Source organism: Emys orbicularis, chromosome 2 (assembly GCF_028017835.1).
Source record: "Emys orbicularis isolate rEmyOrb1 chromosome 2, rEmyOrb1.hap1, whole genome shotgun sequence".
Taxonomy (NCBI): Eukaryota; Metazoa; Chordata; order Testudines; family Emydidae; genus Emys; species Emys orbicularis.
In genome coordinates, this window is record NC_088684.1 from 268,522,033 (window position 1) to 268,540,870 (window position 18,838).

General features: G+C 44.4%; 1 protein-coding gene across 4 annotated transcripts in view; it reads left to right on the forward strand.

Annotated features, from left to right (window-relative positions):
* Positions 1-1,132: 1,132 nt before the first annotated feature.
* ZEB1 (zinc finger E-box binding homeobox 1) overlaps positions 1,133-18,838 on the forward strand; it is a 201,398-nt gene continuing 183,692 nt past the window's right edge. For all 4 annotated transcript variants that reach the window (XM_065400081.1, XM_065400082.1, XM_065400084.1 and 1 more), the window contains exon 1: positions 1,133-1,207. In XM_065400081.1, the coding sequence (XP_065256153.1) occupies positions 1,150-1,207 (58 nt within the window). In that variant the 5' untranslated portion in view covers positions 1,133-1,149. The remainder of the gene's footprint in view (positions 1,208-18,838) is intronic.

Sequence of the window (18,838 nt, forward strand, 5' to 3'; positions counted from 1 at the left end):
GAAACTTAACTCTCTTCTTGGCCTCAGTTAACCTTTTATTTCCTAACACCAAGTGCTTTATTTAGTAAATCAGATCTTCCCTATAGGCTTGTACACCAAACAAAGCCAGACTTGCTAAATCTCTCCAGCTATTTTGAGGGTGATGGTGAGAGAGATTCATGTGGAAGACAGGAGGCAAGACCTGCCCCTACTGTCTTTGGGGAAGGAGACAGGCCCATTTTGGGGGATGGGGGGAAGCAAAGACTCCTTCACTGAACATAACTTTTAAAGCAAGTATCTCTGTTCTGGAGATGACTGAAAGGGGATTTTGATTTGAGAATTTTGCTATATACGTTAGTATCCCTGCCCACGAGCATACCCGTCACACACGTAAAATCCCCCGACCCCGCTCCGCACGGGGTCCCGGGGGAGATCCCCCTCCCGCACACCCATGCTCACAGGAATCCCCGCCTTCCTCGGTGGGGATCCCCCTCCTGCACACCCCAGGCCCAAGGGCATCCCTCTCGCCTCCCGCCCATGGGATCCCCCGCCCCGCCCCCGGAAGGGATCCCCCTCCCGCATACCCCGTACCCACAGAAATCCCTCTCTCTCACACACACAGTACCTAGGGGGATCCCCCTCCCGCACGCCGCATGCCCACGGGGATCCCCCTCCCGCACGCTGCATGGCCACGGGGATCCCCCGCCCCCGGTAGGGATCCCCCTCCCACACACCCCTTACCCACGCGGATGCCCCGCCCTGACCCCGGTAGGGATCCCCCTCCCACACACCCCGTACCCACGGGGATCCCCCTCCCACACACCCCGTACCGACGCGGATGCCCCGCCCAGCTCCCGGTGGGGATCCTCTTCCCACACACCCCTTACTCATGGGGACCCCGCGTCCCTCTTTCGCTCCCAATCCCTGGCTCCGCAGCCCACACTGCGCTCTCCCCTACCCCGGCACCTGAGGCAGGAACTTTTCCCTCTTCCCCGTTCAAACGTGCTGCCGTAAAGCACCCGTCTCCCCTGGCAACAAGGTTCCGGCCGAGAACTAGGTGTAGGAAGGTGATGTAAAAGTAAAACCACCCAGTGTCGTAAACCAGGTCCGGGGGGGAGGGGTGGGAGGGGGAGGAGGTGACTGGAGCATTTAGACACAAGCGAGAGGATCATGGCGGATGGCCCCAGGTGTAAGCGCAGGAAGCAGGCGAACCCGAGGCGCAATAACGGTCAGTCAGCCCGCAGGGCAGCGGCCCGCTCCGCGCCGGGCCGGCTCCGGGGCTGGGCCGGCCCGCCTGGAGTGCAGGGGGGACGGGAGAAGTAGAAAGTAATTTCCCTGCTGCTCCTCGCTGGGTGCCCGGCTCCCTCTGCACCGTTATATCCGCTACCTGGTGCCTCCCTCGCTCCCTCCCTCCGCGCTCGCTCCCTGCCTCCCTCCTCCGCCTAGTGGTGCCTCCTCGCTCAGCCGCCTGTCCGGGACCGTTACACGCTGCCTCCCCCACACGCCTGGCAGCGGCAGCACCTTCTCCTGCCGCTCCCCGGGGCTGCGGGTCCCCCCTCGCGGGGCTCCGAGCCCCTCGGGGGACCGCGGGGAGGCTCGGCCGGCCCTGGCAGCCCAACTCCCAAACTTGTTACCTGGGTGCGAGAGAGAGCGGGGGCAGGCGCCTCCGCCCCGGGCTGGCAGCGTGCGCGCCCCGGGCCGGAGCGGGGCGCCCCCCTCGCTGCCGCCGGGGCGGCTGTCTCTCTCCCCCGCGGTACTTTCCCCGCTCGCTCCCGGGGGTGGGGGGCTGGTGTGAGGCGTTACCTGGGGCGACTGGGACCCACCCGCGGAGTGTAGCGGGGTGACGGAAGGGGCTGCTGGCGCTCGGGGGCGGCGGGGCTGCACTGTTGCTTGCTGCAGTGTGTATCGATTTGCGGGGAAAACACTCCCCCCCCACGCCCTGGGGACCGCAGTGAAAGGGGAGCCTCCCCCACCCCCTAAAATAGCCCGTTTGCTACTTTCGGAGCCGCCTTTAGTGCAGCGCAAGTTTATTTCTGTGTGTGGCCGTTGACTGGGCTGTTTCTCCTCCGTAAAAAAGTCCCGATCTCTGCAGGATTGTCGGGACAATTAGGTTTCATAGGAGTGGCGGGGAAGGGAGGGTTTCTGCCTGTGTGGCGGGGGAGGGAATGCGATTCGGTGAAGTTTCTTCCCTTCCTTTGGCTTTGGAGGTACCTGTTTGTATAATAATGGGTGGTAACGGTTTGGCCAGGGGCCCCTCTGCTGTGTGTCTGAACTGCTGCAGTCTATATAAGGAATTACATTTACATTTCAGACTTAAGGGGCTGTTTTTTGGTACGTGTGTTACTTCAAAACGCATTTTGAGGATAAATAGAGGGGGGAATAAACGCTCATAACTCCTACTCCGAGTTTATCTTCAGTAAATAAGGAAACCGCTCTGTTAGCTTAGTAACTCTTTTTAATAGGATGTTAAACGGGAGGGGGGGGGTTTGTAACCGTCCTTGGCAATTTTAGGTTTTATGTGGCATTTCCTGTGTAGGGTCACGGATAGGAAGGCTTTCAGCTGTGATTCTTACCGTGTGAACAGTTCTCTCTCCCCCCCCCCCTTTAAATATATTTGAGTCGGGATTGATGTTTCTGATCACTGCTTCGAATTGTTTAGGTGTATAAATGCGTATGTAAACATTGGCCTTTTAAGGGACTAACAAGTTGATCTGATTGTTCTGAACTCGTGGCTCTTATTTTTACCGTATCGAGATATTATTATAGCAAGTATCGGTGTATTTAAAATTGCAGTTTTTAATTTCCTGTTTTACGTCAGTACTTATATTTAGTTGATGTGGCTTTATTAAAGGTAAGTTTAGAAAGTGCTTTTCTCTTCCACCTTATTTAAAATGTTGATGATCAGAGAAAGGGGCTTTTCTTGTTGCTGACGACATGTGTGTGACATGTGAGTCTGAACCACCCAGTGTCTGTGCAGGAGCAGTAAACATGTTTACCTGAGCAGGAAAGAAAATGGATTTTATCTTAAAGATCCCGTGATATGAATATCATCCTCTTAAAGCATATCAACAGATGACTTGTGAGAGAGAGAGAGGTTTTTTTTCCGAAAACCTAGCTTTTTGAATCAACGGGGAAAAGAGGTTCTCGATCGCTGCAGCAAATGGCAACTTGTGCAGGTAGAAAAAAAGATGGTGTTTAGTTTTCTCCTGCATGCATGTCAGCCCCCTCCTGTCTGCTGCTTTCATTCTCCAGGGAGGGATTTATTTACCACGCTTGCTGTCAGTGTTTTTTCCTTTGTGCTTAATATTAGAAAAACAGATTTGAGGCTGTTTAGCACAAAACGTTTTGTCTGCAGTGTGGATCGCTTGCAGAAAACAAAAGGTGTATAAGGCCATTCAGGTGTCTTTCATCTTCGTCACTTTTGGTCCTCATCATTGCACCTTTTTTGTTATCAGAGGCCTTTGATTCTTTAACTAATTTGTTGTATAGAATTTAATTTTTTTATTTTACAAATTAAATATAACTTCTTAAGCTATTGTGTATTTAAGCATGAGGCTAGGTTAGATAATAGACGCTGGATAATAGAGATTTCTCGGCAGTGGGCTTATGTCTGACTTGCAAATGTTTACTGAAGAAAATTGATAGAAAAATGTTAAACCTTTAGCACAAATAAGTAATTTGAAATTATTTCTGTGGCAAGCTTCTAAATGTACTATAGATAGAGATCTTTTTGTTAATCTAAGATTAAGGAACAGTAGATCCTCTAGCCACTGTGTTACTAGGCATATGCAGTAAATTAATTTTTACTCTGTTCCTTTCTCCCTCTACGTCTCTTCCCCCTGCAGGACATTTTACTGGATGTCAACAGTGTATGGCTAGAACACCAAACTGTGTACAGTACTCTAAACTTTAACGCTGTTGCTCATGTAATGGAGCCACATACAAGCTCTAATTGATTTAGCGTGACTTTTTTGATGCTGTCTATTATTTTTTTTTTTTTTTTTTTTTTTTTAACACCTATACTTTTCTCCTTTCTTCCCCTGTTGGGAGTCCAAACTTATGGCTGCCATTCTGATACATTAACTCTGGATGGAAAGACAGCTGCACACCTTTCTGTCTCCAGAGCTAGTTCCTTTGCTGCCTTTTGAATCAGCCAATACTGGATGCTAGCAAAAGATCTGAATGTTGCCAGTGAAAGCTTTCTAGTAGAACCAATATCTGGCACTTTCAGTTCATTCCTCAATAAACCATTGATTAAAGAGCAGCATAACACACATGAAAAGATCCAAAGAATAAATGTCTGTATAGTGTTTCTGTATTAGAATTAAATTACCAGACTATATACAGTATCAACACAAAGACTCTTGAGTGATTGTATATTTTTTGTTTAGCATATTTGTGCTGGGGGAGGGGGAGGGGGCAGGAAGAAGGCTGTGATTCTTCAGTCTGATCTGCATGGACATTACCCTTACAGCTGTGTAGAGAGCCCCTGAAAAGTCAGTGGGTCCTGTGTAGGCACAGGGGTCCAACAGTGTGGTTCAGCGTGCAGGCTCAGGGCCTAAGGATATTGTTTTGTCCCTGTGGCTTTAGGTCATACACCTTCAATTAAAGACTTTATTAGCATATTTAGCATGCATGTTGCTTAATTCTTATTTAAAGACAGTTCAGATATGGTTATGGTAATGATTAATAATGGTTGATGGTGAATGTCTTTTTAATTTAAAAGTCAGAAAGCAACAACTATTACTTACTTATTTCTATCACAGTGTTTAAATAAACTTCTCAAGCAGGAAAGCTAAATGGACAGTAACTTAAAATAGTAAATTTCAAAAAATGAGTTTAGACATAACTACAGACACCTTGTGAGCACTACATCTTACATTGAGTACCTCTACCAGCTTTTTGTGGTGGTAAAATATTTCTCCCTTTTAAAAAATAAGTCTTGCTCCATGCAGAGGAATATGTGAAACTTACTAGCCATACAGTGTGGTCATGTTTACAAAATTAAAAATAAGCTGGATTTTTCTCTAACCTTTCATTTATAGTAATACATAATATTACTTCTAACAATAATAGACAAACATTTTCAGGAAAGCTTTTTTTATTAGTGACTCTCTAACCATTTTACAATTGGTTTTTCTTCATTTACCATTTTATGATATTTATATATCTTCCGTATGTTAAAATATAGATTAAAAATAACACTGCTTCCAAATAAGCGAAAAGTATGACATGTCTGTTACCTTCAAGGTGTTAACAACTGGCAGGATGTCAGGTGTTAGTGATACTTTGGATACTACATTCTTTTTCATGCCTTTCTCTTCTCCCCCCACCCACCCCCCCAGGTATCATGTTTTCACTCCAGCATTAATTTAAACTTGCAATTTGGGAATTGAGGAATGTAGCCCAAGTTAAAATTCTAGGCACAGTGAACAGGTCTGCTCAGCCAGCTGAGTTAACTGCTTGAATCCAAAGAAATCCTATATCTCATGTAAACTAAATGCAATTTTTGACATTAGGGAGATAAATACTGCATTTTAAAATCGAATCCAGTTTTCTCCTTTTTAACTTTCTTCTGGATTGTTTGTGTCTAGTATAAAAATGGCTATGAAGCCTGTTATTTGAAGTTAATCAGCTTATTTACTTCTAATAGTAGAAATATTTTCACTTCAATTTTTACAGAGCTTCTATAAGTGCATTAGTGATATAATCAATGAAAAAACTGCAAGCAGACAGAACTTCTATATAGAGGAATAGAAGTTAAATCTGACTCTAAATTACAGAAGCTTAAATTAACTTCCTCAGCCTGGCATCAGCTTTCTTATATCAGGAGTTTAGATGTTTGGGAGAGGTGGGTGTTCAATTAATTGAATGTAAATCTTTTGTTGTGAGTTAACTTTTATCATATTAAATATTCCTCCCCATTGAGAGCATGATGGGAATCTTTCCATAGATCTCGCTGGGCTTTGCATCAGGCTCTGTATGAGTGTCCCAGCTTCTGTTGACTCCTGAACTTGGGTTTTATGTCTTCAGTGGTTATCAGCCTGGTATCTAGATGTGCCTGTCTCCTTAATAATTGTATGTACAAAAGAAGATAACTTAATAAAGTTCAGGCTATTGATAGAATTTATATTCTGTTTTAGGAGGGAGGCTAGAGAGACAAGGCAGGTGAGGTAATATCTTTTATTGGACCAATTTCTGATGGTGAGAGAGACAAAGTTTCAAGCTACACAGAGCTCTTCCTGAGGGAGGTGGCAAAGTGTTGGTTCATCTATTCTTAAAATTATCCTCTGTTAAGATTCGTATACTTCATATTATTTTTTCTCATCAATTTACATATTGCACATGTGGAAATGACTATAGAAACATGGGATATTCCCAGCCAGGGATAGTGATGATGATAAAACCATTATTTACACTTTTATTCCTAGGGATGTTGTACTCTTTCATTGTCCTTTTTTTTTTTTTTTTTTTTTTTTTTTTTAATTCACTTACATGCATGTGACTAGCATTACAGTGACTGCAGTTTGGTGACTTTTTTTTTTTTTAATCCCTGAGCACAATATCTGCTTGAGCAACTATTCACAATACTTACAAGAGGAAACACTGCTAAGACTGAGACTATCCAACCTGCTGGTTCAAAAAAGCAAACACTCAGATGCTCAAACTTTTAACCACAGCCACTATGTTAATAAAAATTAGTTGCTTTTACTTGGTTGCTGTATTTTTTTGCAAAAATGGAGACAAATGAGAGCTGATTATGCATATCACTTAGTATGAGGCACACCTTCCTGTGACCATAGAAGTGCAATAAGTACTATTAATGTTAACAGTTTTTATCTTTGTAGTGCCTAGAGGTCCTGGTTGTGGTAGGCTCTACACAAACACAAAAGACACAGTGCCTGCCCCCAAAAGATGTGACTCTGGAGAATTGGTTTTAATTCCTGGCTTTGCTACAGATTCCTTTGTGATCTTGAACAAAGTGCCTAAAGCTACATTTTCAGGTGTTCAGTACTCACAAATAGGATCAAATTTTTAAAAGTTCCTTTGTAGGCACGTAAATAAGGAACAGATTTGTAAAGGTGCTCTGCACCCAGCAGTTGCTATTTTGCCACATATAACTAGACTTTAAGAACTCTGCACCTGTTGTGCTGACCTGTCTTGAAAATTTAGCCACTTCATATTGGTACCTAAATGGGAAGTGAGCTTTCTAGAAAAAATATGGCCCTAAGTGATTTGCCCAAGGTCACACATGTAGAAATGTGATGGAAATTGAACGCAGATAACTTGAATCCCAGTCCATGTTTTGCCATCAAGAGCATGCATCCTCTCTGGTGAAGAGAGAGCTTTAAAGAAAAGGGATGGATCTGGAATAAAAAATTGGCAAATGCCTATTAAATGCTTAGGAAGCACCTTTGACTGACTTATTTGTATATATTGACTTTAAGTACCATTCACACATATCAAGGTGCAGGTATTATACATGTCAAGTGGTGGTACTTAACCAAAGCCAACTAAAAATGATTAAAGAAAAAATTAGGACAGTTTCTTCATGAATGACTCTTCCTACATTTAAAGTCGATGTGGAAGGAACGAGGAGCAAAAGTTCTGTACCTTGATTTTGCACAGCATAACAAGCAATAAATCTATTGCAAAACAGCGTGTAGGCAGGGATGCCAATCAAATAAAATGAACGAGGGAATTGAACTGTAAAGAATGCTAACTAGTGTTAACTGTCTAAATCTTCTCAGGTGTTTGAGTAGCTAGCGTAAGTCTTTAGTTAGGTGGTTAATATAAGTGTTCCATCAGGGGAGGAGACTGCCTGACCTGCCCTTGGTCGGGATAGGACTGTGGCTGAGAGAGAGCACTATTGGATGGCTGTGATTGCTAGCTTCAGAAAGCATCTGCCAGAAAAAAATAGCAGCATGGTGGATTTTTTCATTTTTAGATATGAATAGGGTTGGAAAATCTACCTGTTCAAGGTAGGCACAATAAACATCTGCTGAATTATGTTTATTTTTAAAATCTCTAGCCCTCATGGCTGCATGCATAGCCATCCAAGTGTGAACAGGGACAGCATAAATCTATGAAGTGATGTCTTCCTAAACTGCCTGGAAATCTCCAGTATCATCACTGCATGGTGGGGAGGGAAGAGAGGGAATTGCTGCTTTTGGGACAGAGAAGGCCTCTCTCGGGGGTAGGATGGCCTGGTAAGGTGGTGGCTGCTGCTACAGTCACCACCAACCCTGGATCATGTGTTTGGGTGGAGGGCTGGCATCCTAACTGAGGAATCTGTAGACTTGTGGGTGGAGTCGAGGGCATCATAAACTAATCTCTGGTGACGGGGAATGTCTTTGCTTTCATTTACTGAAAAGCAGTGTAGGTTGATTGGAGGAGAGGGGATAACTGGTTGTAGGAAAACATTAGGAGGTGTTAAGGAAAAAAATGATTCTTTACTCTTTTGTAGGGGGTGGGAAAGTGGGAGCATTCCAACTGTCACTGAAGTCTGGTACCTTGCTCTATGGTGAACTATCCTGGTGATCTTTCAGTGGAAAGTGTACACCCATCTCTTACAATGTAGTGCCCTTGCCTGGTTGTGCAATAGAGACCATAGTATAAAATATATATATTTTTTTGACATCAGTTGATCAGCTTATGCTTTGAAACACTAGGATTGCTAACCCTTAACTTTTCTCCTTGCATGTTCTTCATGTAAATGAGCAATTTTTTTTTATTTTTTTTAAATCTCACTTGGCTATTGCCTCCAATATCCTGATTTAGTCAATCCCATAGGTTAATTATAAGATGCACAGGAGTTTCTCATCAGTCTTTAATCCGTTTTTTTTTTTTAGCTTTTTAATTTCAAGTGTCTCCTTGTTTTTTAAATTATAGGCAAGAGTAATGGAAGTCCATGATTAGGTTGAAACCACTCATTGTTCTATATTGTTGTACTTCTGTATTCTCAGTCTCTCTCTTCATTTCAAACTAAATAACCCTAGTCTTTTTAAAATTGCCTCTTTTATGGAAATGTCTTCTGTGTATGTACTGATTACTGATCTTTTGGGGCCTTTCTAATTTTTGCTGTGTTGGCTAGAATAAGTCCTATTTGATAGCCCAGAAAAATGAAACTTCTTATTTGGTGAACAAGCTACTGACTTGCACTTAGATTAACATGCATACCCACAACTAACCTAGGTATTTACCTGGACCACCACCATCATAGTATCTAGCACTTCCCAAGTATTTAAAATACAAGGATAGCTTATAGAGTCCCCTGTTATGGTAATTGTGTGTTTGTGTCCCTGAATCCTTGTCTAAATATTTCATTACCAGCACTATTACCCTCTGAATCCATTTTCTCTTAAGGACTTGTGTTTACACAAGAACTTGCTCTCCTGGGTCTTCTGGAGGGTGAAGAAGGAAAACAAAAGTAGTGAAACTTAATTTTTTATGTTTAAGACTGATGGGACAGTAAGGGTTTAATTTCATTGTCTTGATGGGGGAAGACTCTTCCCAGCACCTGGCCACAACATACATTTTTCAAAATGTGGGGGCAAGAATAAAGGAGACGGTGATACAAAGGAGTCAGAAAAAGGCTTTTAGATTAGAAGCAGGTGGTGATATTTTTGAACTTCTTACCGGTCTCCATCTTCATTCTTCTGGGTCAGTTCATCCTTATCTCCCACCCCAACATTTCATGCTTCTCTCCAGTCATGTTTTATTTGACCTCTTGTGTCTCTTTCGGGGTGTTGTAACATTGGTTCAAGTATCCTGGGTTTTCCAGCATGCCTTTCTGTTCTTAACAGGTCTCTGTTTCTGCTCCTGCTTCTAACATTTGACATGTGGGCTGGCAATAGCAGTACAGTGAAACTGATAATCCTGATCTATCACTCTGCTGCTCTGGTGGAGGACATATTTACAGGAGCTGTTGTGGTGAAGGGTAAAAAGAAAAGCTTGAGGGGATGTTGCTGACAAACAAGGGAGTGGGATAGTAGTTTCACCAATGGTCAAGTGAAAGAACACATCAGTACTTCTTCTGCCTGGTCCAGCGCTGCAAAATTAGTACATTCAGGGCCTGGTTTGTGAATGCTTCCCATCATTCTAGGAAACTCCCTTTCACTAAATTGCGTCTGACAGAGTAGTGTGGATGGACAATGGTGTCAGCTATGCCCACCCTATTTTGTACAGAGGGTTGCCAACATAGGGGAACTTTGGAGGGAGTAAGAAAAATAAGATTCCAAAATATCCACAAACAAATATGGTAGTCGCTTAAAAAAGGGGTGTTTAGGGGGAAACGCACTCCATCTGAAGGGATGGATTAGAGAAGAGACCCAGAAAAGAGGAGAAAATTGCTGGGGGGGGGGGGGGGTTGTTTTTGCTAAGCTGAAGGTGGCAAACTGGACTAGTGGTTCAAAGAAAATATTCTATCTAACACCAACATTGTGGGATTCTCCATCTGAAAATGTTTGGGAGAGTGGGAGACTCTGCTTCCCTTACTCCCAGATACATACATACTTAATTTGTGTTTGTGCACAGCTTCTCTCCACACTTCAGTCTCTGAGCACCCTCCCACCCCAATACCCTTTCAGGGCTATCTTCTGAGATTTCTTTACCATCATTTTGTTTGTTCATTCTCCAAGGCTACAGATCACAGTGACCACCAGTCAAACTAATTCTGGATTTGACTTCATCCAAAGCCTGGCAGACATTTTCTTTGGTCCAGCCTCCTGCTCTGCTCTTCCAAAACAGAATTTTGCCTGTTCCTTGTTGCTCCTGATACTATCTAGCAGCAGCACCAGGAGTTGCCACAGAATGGAACTGATGTTCCCTCTTGTTAGGTTCACTCTGCGGTTGCTGTGAGGAAGTGTTGCGAGTAGCAAAAGCAAATCCCCAGATGCAATTGATTCCTGCAGCAAAAGGGTGTGAATAGGAGAAGAGAATACAGTGAATCTCTCTTAGGGTACGTCTATACTTACCTCCGGGTCCGGCGGTAAGCAATCGATCTTCTGGGATCGATTGATCGCGTCTTGTCTAGATGCGATAAATCGATCCTGGAAGTGCTCGCCGTCGACGCCGGTACTCCTGCTCCGCGAGAGGAGTACGCGGAGTTGACGGGGGAGCCTGCCTACCACGTCTGGAACCGCGGTAAGTTCGACTAAGGTACTTCGACTTCAGCTACGTTATTAACGTAGCTGAAGTTGCGTATCTTAGTTCGAAGTGGGGGGTTAATGTGGACCAAGCCTTAATGTCTACCTATTAACTTTCTCTCCCATCAGAAGAGAACCTGATAGGATCAGCATCAATTTCTTTCCACTTTTGAGGAAGTGTTCTAGGTTATAACAGAGGTAAGGTTTGATCTTCTATGAGATTGTCATGCAGGGGAATTTCAGAACTTTTGAGTAGTGAAAAGGGACTAGAAAACACAGTTCCCATGACAAAGTTAAACTCTTGTATTGTGCAGATTACTTCAATGAGTCATCCACAGCTATACTTAGGTCTTTTGTGAGAGTACAACTAATTCAGATACCATTAGTGAATTAGAAGCTCAAACTTTTGGTTCCAGTGTGTGTTTATACTCTGAATTTCATCTGTAGATTTGTTGTTTGTAATTGTATTATAAAGTTTAAATAATCTATACAGAAAGATTTTTTTGCTAACATCCTATACCTCTTACTTCATCTAATAAGAGATTGGCTTAAACTCTGCATGTTATAACATGGATAAACTACACTTGCTCAGTTGGTAACGGTAATGATACTAAACAAACCAAGACTAACAACTTCCATATACAGAATCTGTTCTAATTCCTTGGACCTTATAAAATCAAGGACCTTATAAAATTCTCTCTGTGGAATAATGTTCTTTAGTAACTTATTTGACATGGGTTTTTTTTGTTTGTTTTGGTTGGTTTGTTTTGGAGCCTTGTTTAGGGAAAGAGGAAACGTTCCATCCTATACCTAGTGCCTTTCCCTACCTCCTCATCATTCTATACAGGAACAAACAAAATAAATGGTTTGCATTTTTCTTGCAAACAGGCCTTTATGGGGTGTGGGTGAGAGAGATTTCCCTCTAAATTGTAGAACTTGACTATTTTCTGAATGTTTTTTTTTAAGATCGCCTCCAGAAACATCAGGAAATTGTAAAATTCATATTGCAATCTTTTTTTACAAGCTTTTATTTTCTCTAACTGGACATTGTCCCTTACACTTCAACCTTTATCTCTAACCTATCCAATTTAGAACTTTGAGAAATTCAAACTTTTATAAGGATTTTTCTACAGAAACTTCCTGAGACTCCATCTTTGGCAGCCTACAGACATTGCTTGTGTTATAATGACTTCCATTCTCTTGATATTTAAGTAAACTGAGGGAAAATCTTCACTGGTATCAGGCATTCCACTTAGATTTTTAATAGTCTAGGCTGAATAGGCTTAAAGAACTGCTATGTCTCCCACCAGCCTCCACAATGCTAGGTATGGTTGCAGGAAACAACTAGACAAGTTTCCCATAGGAAGGTATTGGATGGTCCAGCAGGCACAAGAACCAGCAAGTACTGATGAATTTTTTTCTTCCCCCTTGTCTCTCTTGCCATGGTAACTGTTGGTAGGAAATGCCAACAGCTTCAACAAATGGCTCTACTGCTTTTAGGCATACAAGAAGTTGTTTTCGAAGATATTGACACACCTGACACTAAAAGCAGCTTGCATCTGCTTCACTCCTTGTGTCCTGGCTTCCTTCTTAACGTTAAGTAACTTAAAATTTTGTATCGGTAAACTTTACCACTTCACTCATTTTAATCTGTAGAAGAGCTTTGTGTAGTTTGAAAGCTTGTCTCTTTCAATAGAAGAAGTTCGTCAAATAAAAGATATCTCGTCCACCTTGTCTCTCTAAAATATAAAGCAGTCTTGGTACACTGCACCATCAACCTCTTTCCACAGTGAGAAATAGCCATTTTTGATTGTTCCTCTTACCCAGTTCTTAAAGTCTGACAGTAGATTTATTTCAACTTGGTTCCCAACTCTTTTTAACATCATCTCTTCAGAGACTGTATTAAATATTTTGAAAGTCTAAATTAAATCCACCAGCTCCCCTTAATCCATTTTTTTTTAATTAACTGCTAGCATCCATGACTTCTCCATTGTGCCAAGTGTGCCAGGCGCTTTACAGACTAATCTAAAGAATAGGTCTTTGCTCCAAAGATTTAAAAATCTTATTAAGATGATGTTTAAAAAAAAAAAAGTGAACGGTACAGAGATTAAGCATAGAAGTTTCTGGTTATCAGGGAATAATGTACAGATTATCGAGGGTGCAAAGTTTGGTTTAAAATCGGATGGCATAAGGAATACATAATCTGCAATATTCCCGATTGGGGGTAAAAGGTTGATGGGTCAAAGTACAGACATTGAGATATGAGGGTATGAAGTTCATAAAGTGTCTATGTTCGGGTGTGGAGTATGAGTGGATATGATGATGATGGATTGACCCTCATTTGGTGAGATTTAATGTTCAGGGAGTTTATGGTTCCAGTTCATATGATCCAACGGAGAAAGTCTCTTGGTCCCTTTCTCGTAGTCTAAGAACGATGTCACTCTGGCTCACGCCTCCTGGTACTGTCAGTGGCCGGTGTTTGATGCAGATGTCCCTGGACCATTGGATGGTGTCTGAGACCATGATGCGCCGCATGAGCCATGCGTAGCATCGACCGATACTGCAGGTCCGCAGCACACGCTCGTTGCAGGAGTCCCAGGCACCCAGGGCTCCGACGATCAGGGCGTCCATCTGCACCTTGTAGCCTTCGCTCTCGGTGTCCGCCAGGGGGGCGTACTTTTCCAGCTTATGAGCTTGGGCTTCGCGAAATGCCGGGGTCCTGTTCTCAAAGGAGATTGTGACGTCAATGAGGATGATCTTTTTTTGGGCCTCATCGGTGACGACGACATCAGGTCGTAGCTGGCTGTTGGTACTGAGGATGGTGCAGTTTACAGATAACTCCCCCAGGTGTGGTGCGATGGCTTTCACCAGGCGGTTCTGGATGGCGTTGTGGCACAGCTGCCAGGCTCTGCAGTGGGATATGCAGCTGCACAGGACGTGGGGCAGGGTCTTTGAGTAGCCACACTTCCTGCAACGCTTGTCTCGGTTCCCGTGGCGGACGGCTCCGTTGAGCGGGACGCAGTTGAGCCGGGCACGGTGGATGAACCGCCAGTTGGTGAAACGGGTGAAGCGGCCCCCCGGCGAGGAAGTGGTTGCTGGCGTCTCATTTGCTGGTCAAATCAAAGGCTTTACCCTGGTCCGGTTTACACTTTAGGGTTTCCACGTACAGCGAGTGCATGGCGGCCTTCAGGGTCCTCTCCAGCAAGCCCCTGGCGCTTGGGGTGACGATGGTGGTGTCGTCAGACCTGATCTGCGGCACCTGGACTCCCAGCTCCTGGCGCTCCTCACACCACTCCCAGCGGCAGCCGATGCGCTTTCACAGGCGACGCATGGCGTTGCGAGTGTGGGACCACAGTGAAGCAATGTCGCTCCCGTCCAAATTCCCCATCCAGGGAGCTGCTCAGGAAGGTGGCGATGTCTTGGTTGGAGGGGGTTCTGCCGATCCGCTTCTCTGTGGCATCATGCAGGGCATTTGCCGCGATGTTCCTTACCATGGCTTCAGGACATGTCAGCAGGCAGAAGGCGTGGGTGATCACTGCAATGTCGCACAGGTCACCCATGCGGGGGACATTGGCGCCGCCATGCCTGTGGGTGATGTAGACCAGCTCGTTCATTCTGAAAGGACAGGGAATAAACAAGGGATAGCAGGAGGAATGTGACGAAAAGTAGCATGATAGTATGGTTAAATAAAACAAACATCTTATTCCACTTTAATTTAGTGTTTTGAATATAGAAGAGTGGTTTGTCTAATCCTACAGGCAGAGATGTTAGGCTTTTATAGGCCTTTTGGAAGGGGTATCAGATCTACTTGAAGGACTGGAGGCCAGAAGCATGGTGGATTGAGACAGGGTTGCAGGGCATGGAGAGAAGATAACTTTACTGGTTGGGTGGAACATAGGCATAAAGGGTTGTGCAGAAATACCCAGGAGTTAGTGTCTCAAGGCCTAAACAACCCGACCTAGTACCCTATCACAGCAGGTCAGGGTTTCAAAGACTTAAGCATGTTCTGCTGCCCATGTTCCTCCTAAGCAACCAGCACATGCTGTTGGCTCCTAACCTCTCTTCTCCGCTAGAGCTTGGGGTGGAGGGGAGAGATTTTATTTGCTTTGTGGTAGGCTTGCAGCATCCAGCCAGCAGATGATCTGCTCCTGTGTTCTGCTGTAAATGAAGGAGCCTTCCTGGACTTTGCCTCCACTCATGAAGTGAGGGCAGTGTCTTTTGAAACAAATACAAACTCTCAATTGAACTGGCAAGTTAACATAAAACTGTTTGGTGTTCTGTTATGGAAGGAGTTGGACTCTTGAGGTTTGCAAAATTTTGTTTCCAGTGTTTCGTTTCACCTGAGTGAAAGTCCAGTCTATCTTAGCATTTTGTTTTTAGTCCTTAAACTCTCAGACATATCAAAGCTTTTTCAAATTTCCATATTGGAAAGGATGGTGTTTAACCACATGAACAGTAGTTCATTGTCATTTTCATAGTCCTAGATTCTAGGGCTGGAAGGGACCCCGAGAGGTCATTGAGTCCAGTCCCCTGCCCTCATGGCAGGACTAAATACTTAAGCACTAAGTTCTTGTTACTGTATAATGTAAGTATTTGTAACTTACTCTAGTGGTATTCATGTTCTTATTTACCTCTTTGACAGGTATAGCTTACAATCTCCTTACTCCCTGGCTGCTTCTCTTGGTCTAACCGTAATTACTGTCAATCTGGATGCATCATTTTCATGTACATGACTCATTTTATGACCCTTCCAGATTTCATTGTGTGTCTTAAGTACCTCTACATCAGATTTTCTTTCAATCCTAGATCCTATTGTCAAAAACCTTTCCCTCCCTCATATTTCTATGTTTCTCTATTTTAAAGAGTGACTTTAGAATATGAAACCTACTGTTGATCCATCTGTGGTCCACAGAGAGCTTCCAGGTGACTCGGTGCTGCCTCCACCTCTTTCCTTAGATTTGTTTCTACAGACATCCAGGCTCTCTATGGCATTGAAAAGCCTGTCTGTCTATAAAAGAAGCTAGAGACAAGGAAGAACTAACCTAGATGCTTTCTGTAGAGCAGTGGCTTCTAGTGGGGGGAAGGGGTGAGTAGGAGGAGAATGGAACCAAAGCCACTCATGGAGACTATATCAATTATTGGAACATTAAAAATACTTATTTCCACATAAGCAATTGATGTAGTTTATATAGTATCAAATGCAAAGAGAATGGTTCATGCAGTCATCATGGGAAGGGAGGTTGCCAGTGAGACTCTGTAAAATGTAAGCCAGGCTAATGAACTCTTGTGTTGGAGCCATAGTAGATTTCTGTGAATGCCAGGGTTAACACTTATGAATGTGGCCAACCTATGTTTGTTACTAAAGTCTCCCTGCTTTTCAAACTGAATTGGCACTCTCAGAAGTGAATGTCCCAGTAGACTGAGTCTCAAATGCACATACATGGGGGAAGGGGGGAAGAAGGTTTTCCAAAGACAACCATGACCTTCAGCAAAGAGGGGGACTTGAATATGATGGGGAAAATATTCTACAACTGTTAGTGGATGTGGAATTATAAAGATCACATGTAAAACTAGGGAGGTGGTAATGCTGCTTAATGTCGACTTGGTGTGTGACTTTTGCTAGAATGTTGTGCAGTGATCCCCACACTTCAGGGAGGCTATAAAAAAAGCAGAAAATAGCATACGAACGGAGGGATCAATTGCCTGAAGTTTAAAAACTAATTGGGTTAGAAAGAACTTTCTTTAAACAAAAAAGATAGATAATGGTAGAATAACTACCAAGGTAGGTGGTGTCTGAGGCACAATTACTGCAGATATTAAATCTATTGCAAAAATTTGTTAGTGGGATTTGTGTAGTGAATAATCCTCCTATTAAGGAGGTTAACAGTATTGTTTTCAGGCCCTGATCCTCTTTTCTTCTCACTACGTGAAAAAATCAGTCACTTTGTACATCACAGTATCTGCAGCAGTATTAATGTGATGAGTTCTTTCTCAATTGTCTAATCTCCTAACTCAACCAACTGGCAATGATGCCTTTCAAACAAGACTACTGCATTTGTCACTCTCATTGAAACTGTCAAATTGAGTTTGAGAGCACTGTTCTAAAATTTTGTTTTAACACTAGGTTCTGTCCACACTGGCTAGTCCAAACCATGTTAAAAACTAGTTTTGCTGAGATTGCAAAAATGCAGTTACAGTAAAACTCTATCCTTGGACCTCTGGTCTGTGTAGGATCACCTTTCAGGCTTACTCCTGGGGGGATTCTGTGCCACTGTGCATGTGCAGAATTCATGTCCACCGCAGATTTCTTTGCTTCCCTGCAGAAAAATTACTCTTTGATGGGGAAGCAAAGGGAAGCCCCCAAAGTGCTCATGCAACCCTCCCCCAGCAGTATGGTTTGGGTGCCCAGGGCAGCTGGCAGAGATGCAAATCACTGTCGGGCTGGGGAAGACCTGGCTGGTGGCTCCTACCCTGCCCCAGGCTCAGCTGCTAGTCCCGGCTGGGCTGGGGAGGATGGGACTGGATCAGACCCACCCCCAGATTTTTCCCAAGGCTTCAGGAAGCTCTGCAAACCCTTCCTCCCCCCACTTCCTGCACCCATTGCTCCTCAGCTGCAGGGGGAGGGATCACTGTATGGGGAGCTGCTCCCCCATCCGCCTAACCCCTGTGCATCCAGACCCCTCATACCCAGACCCTCCCACTAAGTCTCCCCCCTGCACCCAGAACCCTCCCCGGCCAAACCCCACTGGCCCTGCACCTGGACCAGTTACCTACACCTGGATCCCCGCTCCACTGAGCCCCAACCAGCTTCATCTGAACCCCCCCACACCCCTGCTGAGCTCTATCCCCACCATACCCAGACTCCCCACCCCTGCTGAGCTCCAACCACCTTCACCTGTATCCCCCTGCAGAGTCCCATTACCCTTGCACCCAGAACCACCCCCAACAAGCCCCTGTGCATCCAGATACTCCCTGCACCCAGATCTCCACCCCCCCCCTCTGAGCTGCTTGCACCCAGATTACACTACACGGAACCCTCTCAGCCCACACCTGAATCCCCTCACACTACGGCCCTCCACACTTGGATCTTGCTGGTCTGAGCCTGCCTGCCCACATTTGGTGAGCCAGGGACAGGGCCCTGGGTTGTTTCTGGAGCCGACCCCGTCCTTGCACTTTGTCAGGGTTGGGTGCAGCCTCACCGCTGAGTCCACGTCCCAGGGCAGGGAGCTGCAGAGTGCCATGCTGGAGCCTCCACAATTATTTGACAAATTTGCAGAATTTTAAAATATTGTGCACAGTTTTGGTGTTTTGTTTTGGTTTTTTTTTGGTGCAGAATGCCCTCAGAATATTGAAACAACTGGGTCAGATTCTGGCCTCTGCTCCAGCAGCATATGGAGTTGTGGTGTGTGAAGAGTAATTCCCTCACTGTAGGGTAGATGCAAGTGACTCTGCGCTGCCCAGCAGTACCCCATGGGCACAAGAATAGGAGTGTGCTGGAGACAGGAGAGGGCATTCTCATAGCATGTGGTCAGATGGAGATTCTGGACTGCAGAACAGCTTGAGTACGGCTGTCATAAGTTAAAGCAGCACAGGGCTGCTTTAACTCATGGTGAGGCCACTTTAGCATTAAGAGCAGTCCAGAATTCGGGTTGTGTAAAGCTGCCTTTCCCTCAGTACAGAATCTAGCCTATTGTAGCCACACACTTAGAAAC